At 34.6% G+C, this 23,969-nt stretch overlaps 1 protein-coding gene across 1 annotated transcript in view; it reads left to right on the forward strand.

Annotated features, from left to right (window-relative positions):
- The first annotated feature begins 274 nt into the window (after positions 1–274).
- MANEA (mannosidase endo-alpha) overlaps positions 275–23,969 on the forward strand; it is a 71,398-nt gene continuing 47,703 nt past the window's right edge. Inside the window, exons 1-2 of the mRNA XM_049654014.1 lie at positions 275–492; positions 13,925–14,503. Of these exons, the coding sequence (XP_049509971.1) occupies positions 13,963–14,503 (541 nt within the window). The 5' untranslated portion in view covers positions 275–492; positions 13,925–13,962. The remainder of the gene's footprint in view (positions 493–13,924; positions 14,504–23,969) is intronic.

Below are 23,969 nucleotides of genomic sequence, written 5' to 3' on the forward strand. Positions count from 1 at the left end.
ATTTAAAGAGCATGAAAACAACCGGTGTACGTCAGTTAATGCAACTTTGGAAGGCCACATCAAGACCAGCTGCCCTCGATCAGCGGATCAGTGAGACTTTCGCAGAGAAACCTCAGAAGACCTGTTTTTAAGAGAGGGGTGGGTCATCTCTAGTTGGAGGGGGGGGTTGGGAGTTCGGCTAGAACCCGCTCCACCCCTTTTCTCCACCCGCACCGAACGCCCAGAAAAGCTCTCCCCTCATTCGTCCACGCCCCTCAGGCCCTGACGGATAAGAGGAGCCCCTGTGGGGGAAGCCTGCACCCCGCTGGCTCGCGGAGCCCGGCGTCAAAGCCCCGCCCCCCGGGGTTGCAGGAACGCTCAGCGCGCGTCTTTGGGGAGGCGGGGCTGGTTGTGCGCGCTGACTGGAGGCCGCGGGCTCTCTGCACCCGCTCTCCCTCTTCTCTCTACCCTCACGGCTCTGGCTGGATCGTCTGCTGGTGGCCGGATTCCCTGGTGAGTAGCTGGAAGATTCAGGGCCCCGCAGATGCGGCTGCAGCGGGTACGGGACCTACACTGGGCGCCTGCGCGCTCTTCCGCCAGCCAATGTGCTCGCAGCTTCTGCGGGTGGCCTTTGACCCAGCGCCCCTCCGGCGAGCGAGAGGTGTCGCGCTGCGTGGTTCGGGACCCCCCCGGGGCAACTCACTCTTGTCACTCTTAGCCCTTCTTTGTGTCTTGGTTAGTTTTATTGCCTTTTTTTATTGCCTGCTGTTTCCCGATCCTGCCGGCCTTGTGTCCGCCACTTCTTCGGAGAGGATCCTCCCGTCGCCTCTGTTTTCCCTTCTCTCCCCCAGCAAGTTGGGAATTCCGGGAGTGACGGAAGCTGTTCTAGGCCCGGTCCTTTTGTATGCAAACTTCAGCTAAGCCTTGAGCCTGCGGGGAGAGTGGGGGGATCGAGGCCTACCGGGCTCCGGGTGTTGGCGGAAGGTCGCGGCCACCAACCTCCTGGAGCCTTTGGGCCACCGCAGCGGTGGTTTTTCCATTTGCTTGTTAAAACACTTTTGGCTCTGTCTTCGTAGACTGTTATCTTTTGTTAAGTTTCAGGATGCAGCTATGCCGGACTATGTCTTGTTACATTTTCTAAAGGAGCAAATTGAAATTCAGGCGTTTACGACAGTTTTAGTTGTATTATTGTTAGACCCTCTGAGTAAGTGTTAAGGGAAAACCTCGAAGTGTTTAAAGACCAATAAGGGAGGATAATAGGATATGATGTTAAAAAAGACGAATAGGACTGGAATGGGTTTATGTTCAAGTATTTTAGACAGTTTAGGAGAAAAAAATAAAGTAAAATCTAGGTATTGGTAATACTGCCACATTGCTTACTGGTCACTTTCACGACAATACGTTATTTCCTCCTTCTTGAGCTATATGTAAACTCCTAAAACCGGTGTAGTGTTGTGAATTTTGTGTATTTTCAGGCTCTATCTGTGCATAAAACATTACCAGAGATGCTGCTGTTAGTCACGTGGTGAACAGTAAGTGTATGATCAGAAAGTAAACGGTCTTCAGATTAAATTTGAGCTGCAATTTATGAATAGGTAGCAGATAATCTTGTTTTCTAAGACCATACTACTTATTTATTTATTTATTTATTTTTAAAGTTTATTAGAGAGTGAGTGAGCCAGGAAGGTGCAGAGAGGGGGGGGGGGGGGGGGGAGAATCCCAAGCAGGCTTTGCTATGACCACGGGACTCTGGCTGGAACCTTCAGAAACATGACCTCATGACCTGAGCTGAAACCAAGAGTGGGAGCTTAGCCCACTTAGCCACCCAGGCACCCCTAAGACCGTACTATTTAAATGAAAACTTGACCACATGTTGGCAGTTTTCATCTGTGTCACAAAAAATTTTTAAACTTAATTTGTCTAGTATGTTGTAGGATGGTGGAATAGAAGGCTAGAGCTTGAATTCTAGAGCTAAATTTGTCCTGTTTCTTGCTAGTTGCTTCACCTCGGACATGTTACTTAGCTTTTCACTAGCCCACAGACTGAAAAGTTACCAATTGGTTTGTACCTCTACTGTGTCATCTGTAAAATGGCGTTAAAAAAGTTTTACTTCCTAGGTCATTGTGAAGGTTAAAGTGGAGGGATGAAATTATGCTTAACTGAATTTCTGTTAACCAGCAGGTGTGTTTCATTAAAACTGGGGTAAGGAAGCGTTGGTATAGAAACTTGTTTTGAAAGTTCCAGGTGTGTTTTCTAGTATTATTTTTTATTTACAATAGCTTCTTAGAAAATGAAATTAGAAAACAATACTAAAAAGAAAAAAGCACTAGAAGTCTGTATAATTTAGTAATAGGGTAATTAAAAGGTGTTTCTAACTGGATTGACAGCACTTTTTGAAATAATAGTTGATATCACATTGTTCTGTGTCTATTAGGCCTCACTAGACCTCTAAGTCAAAACCTAGAATTTCCAGAAGATGAAAGGCATAAGACACAAAAGTACAAATGATAGAGTTTCTAAAAGATATTATTAGGTATAACTTCTGTGTATTATGTAATGTAAACTGTCCTTTTCAGTCTTCAATAGCCAATACCTTGAGTAGATTCCTGGTTTGGGTGTCCATACATCTTCAGTTGTGATTTTATTATTTTCTCAGGAGACTTGTGAAATTTCTTGCCTTTGTTGAAGCAATATAAGTAGTTCTCCACTCTTTCCTTGCTAGATAATTAGACCCTGGGCATCTCAAGGGTCATTGTGGTTTTGCTGTCTTGAACTTGGCAATTTATTAAAATGGATTTTTAAAATTATTGGATCTAGGTTTCTTCCTATGTAATATGTTCAGTATAGACTATAAAAAAGTCAAATATCTGTATAGTCAGTAGAATCTATTTATACACATACTGCCCAAATATATATCAATGTCAAAAACAGAAGGGCCTGACATTAAGTTGTTTAAGCTAAACACTTAATGGTCACTGGCTGTGTATAAGATATATGGGGCTCTACTGCAGTGTAAAGAGAAGGATTCCATTTTTGGAACTTAAAAGCAATCTAGTGGATACAATATATGTAAATAGCATAATACAACACATAAATGCCACTTTAAAAAGTAGGTAATGCTGTAACAATAGAATATTTGAGAAAATGAGTACTTTTCACTGTGGAATCATTAGGGAAGGTGTCAAGAAGAGGCAACATTTCAGTGTTGTCTTGAAGGAGGAGTAGCATTTTAAAAGTTAGTCCTGTAGAGAATGGACCTTTGAGAGAATTAACTATGTGTTAGTTATTGCTTGCTAGATGCCCGTCTTTGATCATCATCATCCTCATCACCATCACTCTAAACAGGAAATTATTCTAGAAGTTTTATAATACCAACTTATTTCATGCCTACAAATCTGTGAATGAGGTAATAACATTGTATAGATAAGAAAAGAAGCACAGAAAGATCAGGTCATTTGATGAGTGAAATAGCTGAAAAACAAAAACAAAAAACAAAACAGCTGGGGGATACTTGCTTTTAATCACAGTGATCTGCCTTTTGTTTGAGGTGACTTACTGTTAATTGTGATGTGGAGGTTGGGAAGAACCATCTATAATGATGTAATAAATGAACATTTAAATGAGTGAAATAAGTAATGTGAAAAGAGAGGGACCAACTTAAAATTACATTTACAGGCAAAGGTGGGGAATCAACCAGGCAACTTCCATAAATGGACGTTTTATGTTTTGTGTTCTTCTGTAGATCTGAGAAACGAATCTGAGAAATGAATCTAACGAATGTACAAAAGTTTCAGAGTTGTTCAGAACTGTGTTTTTTTTTTATATTCATTTTGTACTTATTTTTTTTTTTTAAATGTTTATTTTTGAGAGAGAGAGACAGCGTGAGTGGGGGATGGGCAGAGAGAGAGGGACACACAGAATCCCAAGCAGGCTCCAGGCTCTGAGCTGTCAGTACAGAGCCCCACATGGGACTCCAACTCATGAACTGTGGGATCATGACCTGAGCCGAAGTTGGACGCTTAACCGACTGAGCCACCCAGGCGCCCCAATTTTGCACTTATTCTTAAATCCAATTGGTAAAATATTACCCTCTTCCACTTCTTTTGCAAACATCATCTTGCATAAGACAGAACTACTTTGTCAGAAAACACACCTAATGTGTTCTTTCTTTAAAAAGAGATTAAATGATTTAGTGAGGGTCCCACAAGGGGATCAACCTAGCTGATTTGGACTTTGGTTTTAGATGGCAAGATCAGTTTCCTGTTACATATCCTGACTCTTCTACCTACTTCACCACTCAACTGGTCAGTCTCTGAAAAACCAATGTCTTACTAATTAATGCTGTAGTTATTGCTCCCATTCTCTGTGACTTAGCAATATTCATTACCATTATTTCCTAAAATTTTCTTTCTTAGGAAGTATTAAGTTCTAATTTTAGAAGGTAGAGTAAGAAAATATCACTATTATCTTATCACCCAGAGGTAATCATTATTTTCTCCTTGGTATATCTTTAGTATTGAGATACTATGTTCATAATTGTTTTTTCTACTTCATTGCTTGTCAGATTTCTCACTATCTTTAAGGGAAGGATTTTTTATTATCAGTTATCTTGATAATTTGTAAATTTCAGTACAACAAATCCCTATATACTTCTCCTGCATTTCACCAAATGGTAATATCTTAACTGTATTTGCTTTATCATTATACGCATGTACACACTTCTGTATTATGTTGTACATAATTATATACATTACGTGTAACATGTATGTGTGTACATAGGTGTATATATGTATGTAATGTATGTATGTATGGATATGTGTGTGTCTAATGTCTGATGTTTCCTCATGATTAGATCCAAATTAAATTTTGACAGGAATACCATAGCAGTGATTGTTTCCTTCTTAGGGCATCCTCTCAGGAAACTTATATCTACCTAACCAAAATTAACTGATGAAGTTCATTTTGATCACTCATTTAAGGTGGTGTCTGCTAGGTTTTGCACTGAGTTACTGTTGTTCCCTTTGTAGTTAATTAGGTATCTTTTGGAGAGATACTTTGCCAATATATGGATATCCTGTTTCTCATCAAACTTTTATTTCCTCATTTAAAATCTGTTGATGATTTTGCCTAATAATAGTTGTTATTATGGTGGTTGCCAAATAGTGGTATTCCATTATTCTATCTAAATTTATTAGTTGCGGGGGCGCCTGGGTGGCTCAGTCAGTTAAGTGTCCAACTTCTGCTCAGGTCATGATCTCACGGTTCATGAGTTGGAGCCCCGCGTGGGGCTCTGTACTGACACCTCGGAGCTTGGAACCTACTTTGGATTCTGTGTCTCCTTCTCTCTCTCTGCCCCTTCCCAACTTGTACTCTGTCTATGTCTCTCAAAAAAATAAATGTAAAACAAATTTTTTAATTTATTAGTTGGCATTCTAATATGAGTCTTCTCTAATCCTTTTATTTATTTTTGCATTTTAAACATCAGTATGAAAATAAAAAAAAACTAAAAATATCAGCATGGATTCATGAATTCTTATTTTAATACCTATCATTTATTATTCCTTATTTTGGTGCTGAAATTGTCCTGGATTTAGGCAGTGATTGCCCCTCAGTCTGGCTTTTGTGTCGAATGGACATATCCCCAACACTTCTTGAGTACTTTACTTTCTGGTAAGATGATCAAGGCTCATTTTGTACTTTCTCAGCCACAGTCTGGGAATCCACATTTCTCCAAGGTAACTACTGCTGCTTCTAAGTAGAGAAGGAATATTTAAAAACCAAAAATCTTAGCATCAGATGTGTTCATTGCCGCTGGGGTTTCTTTGGTCCTAGACTGCCAGTGGACAGAACTAGGAAATAATGTGGTTATGTTAATGTGTATATACACACTTCCCCCATTTACTGATAAAAAACACACATCCATACTAATACTGCTAATTACTGTCTGGTAACACAAGTTTCTTTCTAGCCTTCACTTTATACATAACTCAACTTTTTTGTCAGTGAAAAACCTGGGCCCCAGGTTCCAGCATATATTGTTTGTTGGCTTACGTGTAGAATACACATTAAGTGTTAAGAATTGCTAACCTGTACCAATGCAAAAACAGCTTACTAACTGGAGTTTAACATTTTATATTTGTTAGAGTATGGGAAATATAACATGGCTCAAAAAAAGAACTATACAAAAAGAGAAGTCACTTCCATCCTCCAATCCTTCTACCCATTCTCATCCCCCTTTATTCTGCCCTGTTTCTCCTTACCCCCATACATAATCCACATCATTATCTAATGTTTATTCTGTTTCTTTGCTCACTTGAAAAATGTATATTTCCTTATTTGCATTTTCCTTTTTTCACTTAAGAATATATCCAGAAAATCAGTTTATGTCATTTCCAAGATCTCTTCCTCATTCAGCTGAACACCCCAGCATTTTACAGTTACAAATGGTGCTGTATATGGATTTATGTACTGTTCATGTGGTTTTGTATTTTTTGTGTATGTTGTATATTTTTAAGGTAATTTCCATGAAGTAGGACTGAGTCCAAAGGTAAATGTATATGTATTTTTGTTAGTGCCAAATTCACAAAAAGGCTGTACCAATTTGCATTCACTAGCAGTGTTTGGAAGTGCTTGTTTTCCCACAGTTTTACCAACAGCATATATTTGTGTGTTTGTTTTGCCAGTCTCCTAGATAAGAAACGATTTTTTTTGTGTGTAGTTTTAATTTGCATTTTTTAAATTTTATTTTGAGAGAGCAAGATTGGGAGTGTGTAAGCGCACATGGGGCAGGGGCAGAGAGAGAAAGAGAGAGAATCCCAAGCAGGCTCTACACCATCAGCGCAGAGCCTGATGCAGGGCTTGATCTAACAACCATGAGAGTTCATGACTTGAGCGAAAATCGAGTCGGATGCTTAACCACTGAACCACCCAGGCGCCCTTAATTTGCATTTTTAAAAATTTTGAATGAGGTAGAATATCTTGGTATTTTCAGTTTGTCAGTTGTCCTTTGTTGACCGTATTTTCTGATATGCATATTTTAAAAGCTATAGTTAATGAAAAGACAAATTAACTATGACTTCTATTGAATCTGAATTTTGAGTCCCTTCTAAAGCGTTTCATTACGCTCAGGTTATAAGGAAATTCAGGTGGAATTACTTATTTCAATGGCTCTGAGCCCTACATCATGCATTATTCTTTGGGAGATTGTGGGGGAGATAGGAAGCGTTATTCAAAATCCCTCATTTGAAAGTAGCAGAGAAGCTAAACATAAGTAGAAAATAGAAAGTTGAAGGATCTTGATAAAACCCATGCCTTTAATTTCAGTACCCATATGTGTAAAGGAATAAGGATTAATTACAAATAGTCCAAATATTTACAAGGACTTAAACCCAGTTTTGAAGATTTTGCTCTTAGTAGATTCAGATAATCTTCCTCTTCACATTTCATACACAAGGGCTGGCATTCAATAATAAATTAACCCGCCTTACAGAAAGACTGTGACTGTCCAGGTACTAAGCAAGAACAAAACAAAACAACAAAAGACGGGCAATAGAAACAGAATCCCTAAGGTCCAATTCAGGTTATTAGAGGTGTACTTTAATAAATGGGATTAACATGTTCAAGGAATTAGAGAAGGAAAATTTTAGCAGAAAACTGATACCTTTGAAAAGAGTCAAATGGAAATTCTAAGAGTAAAATTATAACTGAAATTAAGAAATGACAGCTGAAGAGAAATAGGAAACTAGAAGATATTTCAGAAGTACAGAGACATGGAGAGATATGGAGGGAAAGTTTAAAAAAATGTTATAAACACATAGGATATAGAATTCTAACGTGTAATCTATTCCAAAATGAGCAAGAAGGCAATAATGGAGCAAAAGCAATATTTGAAGAGATTGTGGTCAAGAATTTTACAAGGCTAAGGAATGCTATTAACCCCAGATTGAAGAAGCACTTTGGACCAAAAGCAGGATAAGTATTAAGAAAACCATATTCCATGTGTATTATTCCATAGGGAAACTGCTGAAAACCAAAGAAAAAGAGAAAAGTATTAAAAGAAACCAGAGAAAAAAGAAAATACCTTTAAAAATCCTTAAAATCAAAGAGGAAAAAAAAATAGTGGTTGAGTTTTCAACAGAAACAAAAGCAGAAGATAATAGTTTGTGCTGAAAGAAAATAATTGCCAATATAGAAGTCTATGTATACATGTTAAGTTGAAGGTAACATACATTTTCAAACAAACTAATATGGAGTTTATGAGCAGCAGACTAATACTAAAAGCCCTGTTAAAGGGAATTGTTTTTTCACCATGAGGAAAATTAGTTTGAATGGAAGTAGGCGAATGCAAGAGGAACTAAAGAGGAAAGAAAAGGGTAAATGCAATAATGTTGACTGTATAAAATGATATCCTAGGGGTGCCTGGGTGGCTCAGTCAGTTAAGCCCTGGACTCTTGATTTCAACTCTGGTCACAATCTTGAAGTTTGTGAGATTGGGCCCCCCCAGCTGGCTCTGTGCTGACAGCATGGTGCCTATTTGGGATTCTCTCTCTCCCTCTGTCTCTACCCCTCCCCCCTCTCAAAATAAATATTAAAAAAAAATGATATCTGGTGGGGTTTAAGATATGTGTAAAAAAAATAATCTACACCAAAATAGGAGCTCAAATTTGGGGCAGGGATAAAGGAACTAAAGTCTTCTAAGTGTGCTTTTATTGTTTGAGAAATAGTAAAGTTCTAATTCATACCAGTTTTTGAGAAGAATGCATGCTCTTAATTGCGCCGAGAATGCATAACAGAGAAAAATGAAACCATTAAAAAGATAAGGGGGGGGGGGAAAGGAAGAGAGAAAATGGAGCTTGTAAGAAGGCCAAAAGGAAAAACAAGGGCAAGAATTAGATTTAAATATCCATATTTATAGAACTGTAAATGTAGTGTATACTACAACTATTAGACAAAGACTCTCAGGTTAAAAACAGCAATAATAATAAGTGTCTTATTTCAAAAATAACCATTTGAGGTGACAATAAAATGATGAAAATGATACTCTGTTCCAGTGTCAACCAAAAGAAATCTGTTGTAGCTATATTAATATTAGGTTTTGTCTTACACTGTACTCTATCAGAGAAGAAAAGGAACATTTCATATAAAATAAGATTTAATATTTCAGGAAAATCTAGCAGTCTCAAATTTGTCTCTACATAATACCATCAATTAAAATTATATAATATAAACATGTAGATATAAATATAGGGGATTTTTAATACTGATGATATGAACGATATAAACAAGATAGCATATTTGGTACATAGATCTTGTAACCACTAGCTGCAGAATATGCTTTCCTGATGTATATGGGACACTTAATGAGATTGATCATAGGCTGAGCCTTAAAGCAAGTCTCCACATATTTCACAGCACTGAAATCATGCAGGCGATGTTTTCATTGGATTCACACTATAAATCAATAACAACAACAACAACAACAACAAAAAACTAGGAAATCTCCCAAATATAATACATCTATAAATAAGTTCTCATGGGAGAAATAATGGAAATTTGAATATATTTTGAACTCAGTGGTCATAAAAGTACAGAATACAGAACTTCTAAGATACTGCTAAAGATGTAATTAGCAGTAGAGTTATGGTATTAACACATTTTAAGGAAAGTACAAAGAGTTGAGTGATGGCAACAGCTTTGGTATAATGTTTAAATTATCCTGAAATCATAAAAGCAGACCAGTAAATAGTAAAACCAAAACAAATAATCTGTAACAAAACTGAAAGACAAGTTATCCCCCATGGACTCACAGTATGAGTGGAAGGGGACAGCTCTCTAATAACTATAAGACTTGTTTTCTAACTCTGTGCAGGAGGAAACAGAGGAAAGCAGTAGTGCATCTGCTTGAACTGAAGACAGGAACATTTCTAACCATAGATATTAATTGAAAGAGTGACAGACCACTTTGAGAATAGTAGCTGCAACGGGGGAGGGAGACTTTGAAGCCTAACATCTGAAGGGGCTACAACATATTGGTTTTCAGGACAAAACCCCATATTGAAGAGTAACTTCTGGAAATAGCTTTCAAATTGAGCAGGGTAATAATAGCATACAAGCCAAGGAAATAAAAAATGCCAGATAAATGTGGGAATGGAGAAGAACCCAACTGATCTCAGAAAGACATTCAAAGCCATTGTAAGATTTCCCAAAAACAGCTTAAGTTCTATAGAGCATGAATCTGGAAAAACTATCATGATAAAGCATTCACTTCCAAAAATTGAGAGAAAATTATTTCATGTAATATTTGTCAATAGAAAAAGATCAGTCAGGTCCCATACAAAGTCCTTATAAGCAAAGAAGTGAACATACTTGTAGATACTGAAAGCATGCCAGAGAGACCTGTTCATAAAATATATGACAACCATAACCTAATATTTTAATAGAAATAATTAAAATAGCTATATGAGATTTGGATGAATAAGCAAATTATGACTATGAAAAGTGAAAAATGAGCAAATTTTATAAATGAAGACTACAAGACAAACACAATAGATAATGCCCTATGAAAGGTAAAGGGTACAGAAACTTAAAAATTGAAGAGATAATACAGTTGTAAAAGTTGAGCAAAATTCAATAAAAGTAATAGAGCTTTCTATAGAAGAAAATCCAAGGAGTGAAACAACAAATATTAAAATTGGAAACCTTTGCTGACAATAAAAACAAGTTGATATTAAAGTTAATTTCTTAATGGGAAGATAAGGGAGTTTGTGTAAAATTGTTTTTGTTTCCTCTATGAAGTACTGTTGACCCTTGAACACTGGAGGTTAGGGGTGCTGACTCCTATGCAGTTGGAAATCTTCCTGTAACTTTGGACTCTCAAAAACTACTAATTACCTACTGTTGACTGAAACCTTCCTGATAACACACACAGTTCATTAACATGTTATTTATATATGTCCTTTATATTATATTTGTATTCTTACAATAATGTAAGCTAGAGAAAAAAATGGTATTAAAATCACAAGAGAAAATGCATTTTTAGTACTGCACTATATTTATTGAAAAATGCACATATTAATGAACCTGCATAGTTCAAACCCGCATTGTTCAAGGGTCAGCTGGATAAGACATAGATATCTGAAGATAATAAAGGAAGTTGGTGATGTAGCCGTAGGTTTGATGAAAAACAAAAATGAATAAAGTAATTCTGAGGTTAGAAAAGTGAACATACTGGAGTTTAGTGACAGGATTGTTAAGCGTCTTGAGTATGAATTCATAGTGAAAAGTCAACATGCTGTGTGTTTTGTCCAGTATAATTCTGTGGTTCTGGATCAAGGTCAAGGCACACATCATTTATTTGGGGTTTTACCAGTATGTATTAAGAAAGGAGAGAAGTGAGGAATTATAATGTTGGACAATGGACTATAAACTGTCACTAGAGACAAAACATGAAGAAAAGGAAATATAGCAAAAAAGTAGTGGACTCAGTGGACTGGACATCTCAATAAGGTCAAGGAATTGCCAGAATGAGAATACTAAACTAGAGGGGCTCAAGGCACGGAAGGTTATGTTTGGAAATGGGGAAAAAAAAATAAAGATTTTGGAGTAATAAATGTTTGACAATGTCAGGATCAAGAGTAGGAGTATGACACCTGAGAAGTGGAGTGAAAGAAAGAACAGATCTTTAGAAGTGAGGCAAAGAGTTGGGGTGGCTAAACTACGGGACTGGATCATCCATATTGGTGGAGTCACTAAAAATAGTAATAGAAGTAGGAAAGGAGTAAGTTGTTAAAATGATCAGTGAATGGGAGATTATTAGATTCGGAAAATGGTGGAGTTTGATGCCTTGAACATTATTTTTTTATAAGGGCTCCATTCTTCTAATCTGAACTCTTATTATGCCAATACTTTGTTTACAAGCCTTTAGTGGTCCCTTGTTTACCAGAAAAGTTTTCTTTCTTTGGTGTAGCATGGTTCCAACATAGCACTATAGCTTTATTTTTCCTCCTTATCTTTTACTGGCTGCAGCCTACAGAGGCCTTTGTGTTTCACAATGTGTCTTTCATGTCAGGTATATCTTTGGGCACATCCTTTCTCTGACACTAGGGACATTCTTTTTTTTTTTTTTTTTTCCCTTCTCTTTTCCACCAGCCTATGCATATTGTACTCCTTCTTCTAAGATTTTACATTTTTTTATAAAGAGTTTTTTTTCAACTCCTTAATTTATATGGTATGCTTTATACATGCCTTTCACTTCTCTTTTAGCACTTTTCTTCTTTGAGTTATAGTTTATTTGCATATGTGTCTTCTGCCTTCCTTGGGGACTCCAAGCATCTTGAACATAAGAACTGTGTCTTACTAATCAGTCTATTTCATGTGGCACATAGCATACTATTTTTTACACAATTTAGTTGCTCAATTAAACTGAGTCTAGAATTTGTTTTGATATTCCAACCAAATGAAACATATTTTTGTTCCTTGAACAACAGTAAGGATTCACCTGTTTCTCATCTAAAAGTCAACTATTTCTACTTTCATAATGCTTGTTTTAGTTTATGTCTAGTGTTAATTGGTTACATGATCTACGTTAATGAGTCCAGCTTGTTGGTGTGGTCATAGTGTATCCATGTAATAATATTAAAATATTATAACTTGGGGGGGTGTCCCTAAATTAGTCTTAGGAACAATAGAGAAAGTGTTAACTTTTTACTTCCAAAAGTTTAAGAAGGAGAATATTTGACACGAAAGCATTTTCATGAAACCAGTGGATTATTATAGTTGTAAAACAAAATCTCCAGACCTATCTACCTATGCCTTTCCATTTTCATGACTTTTTTATGAGAGGAAGAACTGATGCAAATTAGAACATAGGGATGGAAAAGAGGTAGGATACCACGTAAAGTGTCAGAGAAGGTTTAATAAAGTTTCTCAATATTTTTGTGTAACTTCTGTACATCTAATTATATATGTAATTATACATATTTATAGTATATCTAAGTATATGGAAGGCATACACATATATTTGTGTAAGATTAATATGCATATTCTCTATTTGTGTATATGTACATATGGATATTACCATATCTACTTAAGTAAAATTTTGAAATGGGCAAAACAAAATGAATATTGGTTAGATACGTGTATGTTTTAGAAAACCTACAAAGAAAGGTGAGGGGATGGTAAATACAAAAGGCAAGTGGTTGTTGTTAAGGAGAAGGGGCAGGGCTGGTGATTGGCAAGGGGCACAAAAGGTAGAGATGAATTTTTAAGCTGGCAGCTTCCGTTTTGAATGTTTATATGTTTCAACCTAGATGTATGTCTTTTATATTAATCTTTAGGTGTGTTATATTTCACAATTAAACTTTACTTTGAGAAGACTGATTTTAGCCCTAAAAGAAATATGCTTGCTCATCTTAGTAATTCTTGCATATATGCATAATGGAAGTAACAGTTTATAGAAAGTATTTGTGTATGTGTGAGACAGAATTACTTGCTGATTATGTTTTACTTGTCTGTCTTTTCTATCAGGATTAGTTGTTATGAACTTAATTCTTTGGAATAACAACAGCATGATTTATCATAGAAAGTCGTATTTTAAAAATCAGTGTCAACTTTTCCCCAAGCCAGAAATTTGTACATAAAGATATTTTATTCATATATGTGTGTATATACCTATGTACATATACACACATACCTATACATATATGTATATACATACTTAAACATAAAAACATAAAATGTAATTGTGATATTTCCAAATAAATACTGCTATTTAATCTAGCCATATATAGATTATTTTGTAGATCTCAGTTTTTGATTATACAACTAATATGATGAACTTTTAAAATCTTTCAATGTAATGAACTTTACAGATTTTTGTTTTCATTTTGAATACATTGGGTAATATTGTCAATACTACTTACTAATACCACTTTTCAATAAATTACAGCTAAACACTTACCATTTTGGAGTTTAAAGTATGTCATCATGGCAAAATTTCGAAGAAGGACTTGCATCATTTTGTCACTTTTTATTCTGTTTATTTTCTCCCTGATGATGGGTTTAAAAATGCTGAGACCAAATAAAGCTACTTTTGGAGATCCTTTTGGACTTGAACTTCTTCCAGAACTTCATCAACAAACTCACTTAGGGAAAAACCTTGATTCCCAAAACAATGACAAAATCAACAGTGAAACAAATATCAAGAATTTAAAAAGTGTTGAAATCACTCTGAAACCTTCCAAAGCCTCTGAACCTTACCTGGAAGAGCTGCGACCTCTGAATTATTATTTGCATGTCTTTTATTACAGTTGGTATGGAAATCCGCAATTTGATGGTAAATATATACATTGGAACCATCCAGTCCTGAAGCATTGGGACCCTAGAATAACCAAGAATTATCCACAAGGGAAACATAATCCCCCGGATGACATTGGCTCCAGCTTTTACCCTGAGTTGGGAATTTACAGCTCTCGGGATCCTTCTGTCATTGAAACTCACATGAAACAAATGTACTCAGCTTCAATTGGTAATTACTTTATGTGTGTGTGTTTAGGCATGTGATTGTGTGTATGTATAAATAATTTTTTGTAGAATATTTAAGTTACTGATTAGTCTTCACATTGTTGTTAATTATAATTTTAAACATGGATTCTAAATTAAGCTGTGTATACATACATATGTTCTTAAACATCTGATAAACCACCTTTTAACACTACTCTAAACTGTGTTTAATTTCTAACTTTTGGAACATTTCTGGATATAGTTTTGATTCCTAACTTAACATTCTTAATTTTATTAAATTATGGTTAACATAAGATGGCAATGAATTCTCCCACTTTATGTATATAGCTCAGTGATATTTCTCCAAGGTATACACCTGTTTAAATATTACCCCAACATGAAGTAAAATATTCTATATCCCAGAAACTTTTGTCATGCTTCCCTTATGCACACCCACATTCCTCCCCAGGAAACTAAATCTAATTTCTATCACTGTAGAATAATTGTGAATGTTCTACGTATGACTCCATGAAATAGAATCAGCCAGTGCTCACATGTGCGTGTGTGTGTGTGTGTGTGAGTGTGTGAACTTTTGCCTAGCTAGCACATCATTTTGAAATTTACTCATGCTGTTAACTGTATCAGTAGTTGAGTCATTATTGCTGAGTAGTATTCCATTGTATGATTGTGGCAGTTTGTTTCTGCATTCATCTTGATGGACATTTGTACTGTTTCAAATTTTAGACGTGTAGTATACAATTTGGTCTTGTTTTTCTGTTTTTTAAAACTAGCCTAACAATCTCTTTTTAACTTTCTGTGTTTATTTCTATTTCATGTAATAGTGATATGGTTAATTATGCTTTCTTTGCTGTTTTTTATGTCTATTCCATCTGGTTTGTTCCTTTTTCCTCTTTTTCTGCCTTCTTTGGTATAAAATATGTTTATTCCATTTTATTTTCTCTTCTGACTTACTAGATGTCCCTTCATTTTATTTATTGTATGATTGCTTTAAAATTTACAATATACACTTTAACTTAACTGATAAGAAGTCTGTAGTTATTTGTATTGTTTTTTCCCTGCAGCTTTTTCTTCCCTCTAACTTCTGGCACTCCAGTTGCACACATTTACATAGAGTCAGATTATCTCACAAGTAATTCATAAGAAAAAATTAAAATGGGATGCCTGAGAATTCTTCAATTTGTTAATCTACCCTTAAAAAAAGACAAAAACAAAAAACAAAACTTCTCTGTTATGTTTCCTGTGTCTTCCCAGTCTCCATAGCACTGGGACCACAAGAACAGATTGAGTGTTTTCACATTTTTATAGCTGTACAAAAGGCACAAACTTATTATTGAGCTGAAACGTATATGGAGATGTGCAAGGCTTTTTCATGAGCAAAACAGTGTAGAATTCTGTGAATCTGCATCAACTGTGTGCAAGATGACTTTCTTCTGTAATTGATTTTTTTTCCAACTGGTTTTAAAAAAATCTAGCTTTCTGGCCAGCTCCAGTTTCTGTGTTCTAGGATATAAAATATGACATAAAATAGGATTGGTAAATTCAGACAGCATTGACTGCTGTCTCTATTTACAATTTACTTTTGTGGAGAGGATCTTGCAAATGACTTTTTAACTATTTTGTGCAAAGAATTTATATCACATTTGAGGCTTTTTTGTTATTACAACGTTGATTTGTTTATGACTATACTAGTAGTTCTTGACAAAAAATTGATATCCGTGGAAGTTTCAAGGTTTTTTTCATGCAAACTGAACAGTATGCAATGAGTGTTTTTCCCCCCCAGATACTTCTCATATAAAGAAATAATATATAAATGCCATACTTTGTATGTTATAATTTAATTGTGATTAGGAAGAAAACTTTCAGTTTATATTTAGTTTTATGCCTATCTTAAGTTTATGAAGACCTTTTTTCCCCGTATATTATTTTACTACTACGTAATATGTGTGAACATGAATTGTTTCAAAACAAAAGTCAATACAATTAATCTTAATTATAAATGTTCACAGTTTCACTATTGATGCAAATGCTTTTTTTCTTTGGTAGATTTTCTGGGAAAAAATCATTTGATAGTAATAAAAGTGGCATCATAATCCATCTGTAAATAAATTATTTTCTTATCAGTTAAATTATTTTCTTATCTTGAGTTATAGTCTTTGTTATTGAAATATTATTGACATTTAACATGCCGTAAGTTAAAGATACATAGCACATTGATTTGATATACATATTTTCATACAATTACCATTGAGGCATTAGCAAACCTTTCTATCACATCTCGTAATTATCATTTCTTCTAGTGGTGGAAAAAATTAAGATCTAGTCTGTTAGCAAGTTTAATGTCTTTAATACAGTTTTGCTGTCTGTAATCACTGTATGCGTATGGGATCCCCATGTCTTATTCATGTAATAGTTGCAAGCATGTACCCTGAACAACATCTCTTCCATTCGTCCACTCCTGAGCCCCTGGCAAGTACCATTTTACTGTTTCTTCATTTGTTTTGTTTTGTTTACCTTTCACATATAGGAGGTATCTGGCAGTATTTGTCTTATCTTAACATAATGTCCTCAAGATCCATCCATGTTGCTGCAAATGGCAGGATTTCCCTTTTTCTTGTGGCTGAAGAGTATTGTTTTATTTATATACACACACATATATGTATATATGTATAATTCTGTTTTATGTATATGAATGTGATATGAATGTAAATAAAATGTGATCTATCACACTTTATATATTTGTATGTGTGTGTCACCATGTCTTTGTCCGTTCACTTGTTGATGGACACAGTTTGGCTATTGTGTTAATGCTGCAGTATACAGTGTATATCTTTGATAATTTTAAATTCCTTTTGATTTATACACAGAATTGTGATTACTGGATCATACGGTAGTTCTATTCTTAACTTTTTTGGGGGAAACTATGCAGTTCTCCATCGTGGCTGAACCAATTTCATTCCCACCAACAGTGCCAACACTTGTTATCTCTTGTTTTCTTGATAATAGCTATTGTTACAAGTGTGAAATGATATCTTATTGTGGTTTTGACTTGTATTAGTGATGTTGAGCACCTTTTCATGTATCTATTGGCATGTCATCTTTGGAAAAGTACCTCTTCAGTTCCTTTGCCCATTTTCTAATTGGATTCTTTGTGGGTTTTTTGTTTGTTTGTTTGTTTGTTACTGAGTTCTAGGAATTCTATGTATATTTTGGATATTAACCCATTATCCATTTGCCTTTTATTTACCAATAATTAGTTTGCGTTTTCATTTTCTTAATTTCTTCATTTTCTTAATTTCTTAATTCTTGCTTCTGCAGTGTAGAAGCTTTTAAGTTTGATGTAGTCCCACTTTTGTTTTGTTTTGTTTTGTTTTGTTTTACATTTGTGCTTTGGATATCCTATCCAAATGTTTAAGTCTGATCCATTTCTAGGTGATTTTTGTGGGTGGTGTAAGTAGGGGTTCAATTTTCTTTGCACGTGTTGAGTTTTCCCAGCATCATTTATTGAAAAGCTATCCTTTCCCTATTGACTGTTCTTAGATCCCTTATCATTTATTAGTTGACAGTATATGTGGGAGTTTAATTCTGGGTACTGTATTTTGTTCTGTTGACCTAAGTACCTGTTTTTAGGCCAGGGTTGTATTATTTAATTAGTGTAGCTTCATAGTATACTTTGAAATCAGTAAGTATGATGGTTCCACTTTTGATTTTCTTTATCATCATTGCTTTGGCTATAAAGGGATCTTTTGTAGTTCCATACAAATTTGAGGATTGATTTTTCTATTGTGAGAAATGCTGGGGCACCTGGGTGGCTCAGTCAGTTAAGGGTCTGACTTCAGCTCAGGTCATAAACTCATGTTTCATGAGTTCCGTCCCTGTTTTGGGCTCTGTGCTGACAGCCCAGAGCATGGAGCCTGCTTTGGATTCTGTGTCTCCCTCTGTCCCTCCTCTACTCGCACTCTGTCTCTTAAAAAATAAAAAAAGATTAAAAAAATTTTTTTAATTAAAAATAAAAAACAAATTTAAAAAATGCCATAGGAATTTTGATAGTGATTATGTTGAATCTATAAATGGCTTTGGTAGCATGGACCTTTTAACAATATTAACTCTTCAAATCCTTGACATGGGATATCCTTCCAATTTTTTTATGTCATTTAGAAAAGCCTTGTAGTTTTCATAGATCTTTTACTTGATTAAATTTCTTCCTAGGTATTTTATTATTTGTGTTGCTAGTGTGAATGGGATAGTTTTTTTTTTTTATTTTTTTCAGATGCATTATGGTTAGTGTATGGAAAACAACTAATATCTGTGTTGTGATTTTATATCCTTTAATTTTATTGTATTCATTGATTAGACCCAACCATTTTTTAATTTCAGTATATAATGTCACATCATCTGCAAATAGCAACAATTTTAATTCTTCCTTTCCTATTTGGATGCTTTTTCTTTGTCCTGCCTGACTGTCCTAGGTAAGACTCACAGTATGTTGAATAAGAGTGGTGACAATGGGCACCTTTGTATTGTTCTTGATCTTACAGAAACAGCTTTCCATTTTTTCCATTGAGTATGCTGTTACCTGTGTGTTTGTTGTATATTACTTTTATTATATTGAGGTATGTTCTTTATGTACTCAATCTATTGAGGAATTTTATCATGAAAGAATGTTGTATTTTGTCAAATGTGTTTTTTTGTTACATCTTTTGAGATGATCATATGATTTTTATTTTTCATTCTATTAATCTGGCATATCACATTTATTGATTCATATATTGTTGGACCATCCTTGAATCCTAGGGATAAATCCCACATGGTCATGATACAATCCTTTCAATGAATTCTTGAATTTGGTTTGCTAATATTTTGTTTAGAATTGTTGCATCTGTGTCCATCAGGGACATTGGTCTGTAGTTTTTTATTCTTGTAGTATCCTTATCTGACTTTGTCATCAGAGTATTGTTTACCTCATTAAATAACTTTTTAAGTGTTTCCTTCTCTCCAACTTTATGGAAGAGTTTGAGAATAATTGGCTTTAATTCTTCTTTAAATGTTTGCAAAAATTTACCAGGGAAACCATCTGGTCTGGATATTTCTGTGTTGGGAGGTTTTTGATTACTGATTCATTCTCCTTACATGTTATCATTCTGTTCAGACTCTTTGTCTTCCTGGTTCAGTTTTGGAAGGTTATGGGATTGTAGGAATTTACTCATTTCTTCTGGGTTCTATAATTTGCTGGCATGTACATGTTTATAGTAGTCTCTTATGAGTCTATGTATTTCTGTAGTCAATTGCACTTTCTACTCATCCATTTCTGATTTTATTTATTCGAGTCTTTTCTGTCATAAGTACTCGCTAAAGGGTTGTTAGTTTTGTTTATTTTTCAAAGAAAATAGCTCTTTGTTTTGTTGATTTTTTTTTTTTTCTATTTTTCTGGTCTTTTCCACTTTGAACTTTATTATTTCCTTCCTTCTACTAACTGCGGTCTTGGTTTGTTCTGTTTATTCTACTTCTTTGAGGTATAAGGTTATGATGTTTATTTGCAATCTTTCTTAGTTCTTAATGTATGCATATGTTGCCATAAATTTCTGTCTCAACTGTTTTTGCAGCATCTCAGTGGTTTTGGTATGTTTTGTTTCTGTTTTCATTTGTTTCAAGATATTCTTTGATTCCCTTTTTGATTTATTCTTTCGCTTATTGGTTGTTCAGGAGTTTGTTTAGATTCTACATATTTCCAAATTTTCTAACTGTTTTGATACAAGTATGGCTATCCCTACTTCTGTTTGGTTTCCACTTGTATAGAATATCTTTTTATCGTTTTACTTGGAGTCTTCTGTGCATCCTTAAAGCTGAAGTGGATCTCTTATTGGCACCGCATAACTGGGTCTTATTTTTTATCCATCTAGCCACTTGCATGCCTTTTGATTGGTGAACTCCATTCATTTACATTTAGAGCAATTATTAATATGTAAGGACTTACTAGTGACATCTTGTTAATTGCTTTCTGGTTTTATTTTTCTGTTTCTGCCTACCTTTATAAATTATTTTCCATGGTGGTATGTTAGTTTCCACCTTTTTTTTCTCTTTTGCGAATCTGCTCTAGGTTTTTCTCTTGTGGTTACTCTTGGGCTTACATAAAACATCTTACAAACACATACATTTTAGGCTGAGAGTAACTTATCACTGATTGCCTGTAAATTTCTCTATCCTTTTTCTCCTACTTTTTATATTGGTATTACAGTTTATCTACTTTTTGTTGTGTATTTGTTAATTTATAGTAGCTATAGTTTTCCAGCTTTCTGTTAGCCTTGGTACTATAGTTGAGTATTAATACATCATTCTAATACAGAGTTAGAGTTTTCTACATCTGACTGTATAATTTTCAGCTTTACCAGCATTTTGTGTGCTTTCATATGTTTTTATGAGGCTGATTAGCCTGTTTTCATTTCAGCTTGAAGAACTCCTTTCAGTATTTCTTGCAAGACAGATCTAGTGATGGTGAGCTCCTTCCGATTTTGTTTGAGAAAACCTTTACTTGTCCATCATATCTAAGGGATAACTGTTGGAGATGTTCTTGGCTGGCCATTTTTATCTTTAAGCTCTTTGAATATGTCATTCCATTCTCCACTGCCATGTAGAGTTTCTGCAGACAAATCCACTAATAGCCTAATGGTGTTTCCATTTTAGGTTACATTTTTTCTCCGTGTCTTTCCTTGTGGCCCTTGATTTCTTTTAGCAATATTTTGTGTTTCTCATTGTACAAATCTGTCACCTCCTTAGTTAATTCCTAAATATTTTATTCTTTTTGATGCTATTGGAATTATTTTTGCAATATCCTTTTCAGATTTTTCATTGTTAGTATAGAAATGCAACCAATTTTTGTATGTTGACTTTATGTCCTGCTACTTTGCTGAAATTACTTATTCTTTTTTCTTTTTAGTACAACCTTGAAAGTTTTCTATATATAAGATCACTTCATTTGCAAACAGATAATTTTACTTCTTTCCAACTTGGATGTCTTTTCCTTTCCTTTCTTAATTGCTCTGTCTAGATCTTTCAATGCTATGTTAAATAGAAGTGGTATAAGGGCCATCCTGTCTTGATTTTCTAGGAAAATCTTTAAATCTCACTGTTGGCACTGTGGGGTGTGTGTGTGTGTGTGGGGTGTGTGTGTGTGTAGTTTTTGTTGTGTTGTGGTAATTTCCTTCTAAGTTTTTGAGTATTTTTATCATGAAGAGTCGAATTTTGTCAGATGCTTTTTCTATATCAACTGAGATCATTTTCCCCCCTTCATCTGTTAATGTGCATATGATTTCCACATATTATATCATCGTTGCATTCCAGGAGTAAACTCCACTTAATCATTGTGTGTAATCCTTTTACTGTGCTACTGTATTTGTTCGGTAATAACAGATCTTCCTCATCTTAGGACGGGTTTATTTCCTGATAAACCCATAGTAAGTTGAAAATATCATGAGCTGAAAATGCATTTAATACACCTCACCTACCAAACATTGTAGCTTATTCTAGCCTACCTTAAATGTGCTCAGGACACTTAAATTAGCCAACAGTTGGGCAAAATCATCTTATAGGAAGCCTATTTTATACTAAAGTGTTAGAAGTCTATGTAACTAACTGAATACTGTATTGCAAGTGTACATTGTATATTACATATACATTGTAAATGTATTGGTTTTTTACCTTTATGATTGCCTGTCTGACTAGGAGCTGCAGCTCACTACTGCTGCCCATCATCAAAAGAAAGTATGTTACCACGTATTGCTAGCCTGGGAAAATATCAAAATTCAAAGTATGGTTTCTACTGAATGCCTATCACTTTCACACCATCTTAAAGATGAAATATCTTAACTTGAACCATCCTATGTCTGGTACCATCTGTATTTTGTTGAGCATTTTTACATCAGTGTTCATTTGCAATAGTGCTCTAGTTTTTTTGTGTCTTTGTCTGGTTTGGTATTAAGGTAATGCTGACCTTACAATGAGTTAGAAAGTATTCCCTCTTCCTTAATTTTTTGGAATAGTTTGAGAAGAATTGGTTTAATTCTTTATGTATTTGATAGAATTCACTTACAAAGCCATTGGGTCTAGGGCTTTTCTTTTTTGGGAGGTTCTTGATTACTTATTCATTTTCCTTACTAGTTATAAGTCTATTCTGTTTATTTCTTCATAATTTAGTCTTGGTAGCATTTGGGCGTCTAGATTTTTTTTTTAATTTTTTTTAATATTTATTTTTGAGAGAGAGACACACAGTGTGCGTGGGAGAGAGGGATAAGGAGAGGGATACACAGAATCTGAAGCAGGGTCCTGGATCTGAGCTGTCAGCACAGACCCTGAGGCGGGGCTTGAACTCACAGGCTGCAAGATCATGATCTAATCTGAAGTCAGTCACTTTACTCACTGAGCCACTCCAGGTGCCCCTGGGCTTCTAGAATTTGTACACTTCCAACCTGGGTATCCAGTATTTTGCCATGTATTTGTTCATAGTACTCTCTGATAATCATTATTTTTGTAGAAATTATTAGTAATGTCCCCACTTTCATTTCTGATTTTAGTAATTTGTATCTTCTTTTTTCTTAGTCCATCTTGCTAAAGGTTTATTAGTTTTGTTCATTTCTTCAAAGGGCCAACCTTTATTTTCATTGATTTTTCTCTGTTGTTTTTTAATTGCCTATTTTATTTATCTCTGCTCTAATCTTTATTATTTCCTTCTTTCTGCAAGCCTTAGGATTAGTTTTTTTCTTCTTGTTCTAGTTCCTTAAGTTATAAAGTTAGGTTGATGAGATCATTCTTTTCTTTTTTTTAATGTAAAGCATTTATAGCTGTCAGTTTACTCCCTTAGCACTATTTTATCCATATGCCATAAATTTTGGTATGTCATGTTTTTGTTTTAGTCATTTCTAAATGTTTAGAAACATTTCCCTCATGATTTCTTCTTTTATCTATTGGTTGTTTAATCATTTAGTCTCTAATAGGGTGACTTATGTTGATTTATTTTCAGATACCGACTGTTATTTTTCATTACTGGAATAAACTCCATTTGTTGATGGCTTATTATTTTGTTCATATATTACTAAATTCTATTTGCTAATCTTTTAAGAAAGATTTTGTATCCATGTTCAGCTGGTATACTGATCTGTAGTTTTTCTTTTCTTGAGATGTCTTTTGTCTTTTTGTTATTAAAGTAGTGCTGGCCTCATAAAATGATTTAAGAAAACCTCCCTCTTTTTTTTTTTTTTTTTCTGGAAGAGATTGAGTAGAGTTGGCATTATTTCCTATTATGTATTTGATAGAATTTATCAGTAAAACTATCTTGCCTTGGTGGTTTCATTATTTAATTATAAATTCGGTTTCATTATTAGGACTTTTCAGGTCATCAGTTTTTTTTAGCAGAAAAAAAGCATACATATTTATTTAATATTTTCGATGCTTATATGAAAGTCCTCAGAAGAGAAATGGAG

Source organism: Panthera uncia (genome assembly GCF_023721935.1).
Source record: "Panthera uncia isolate 11264 chromosome B2 unlocalized genomic scaffold, Puncia_PCG_1.0 HiC_scaffold_24, whole genome shotgun sequence".
NCBI classification, from domain to species: Eukaryota; Metazoa; Chordata; class Mammalia; order Carnivora; family Felidae; genus Panthera; species Panthera uncia.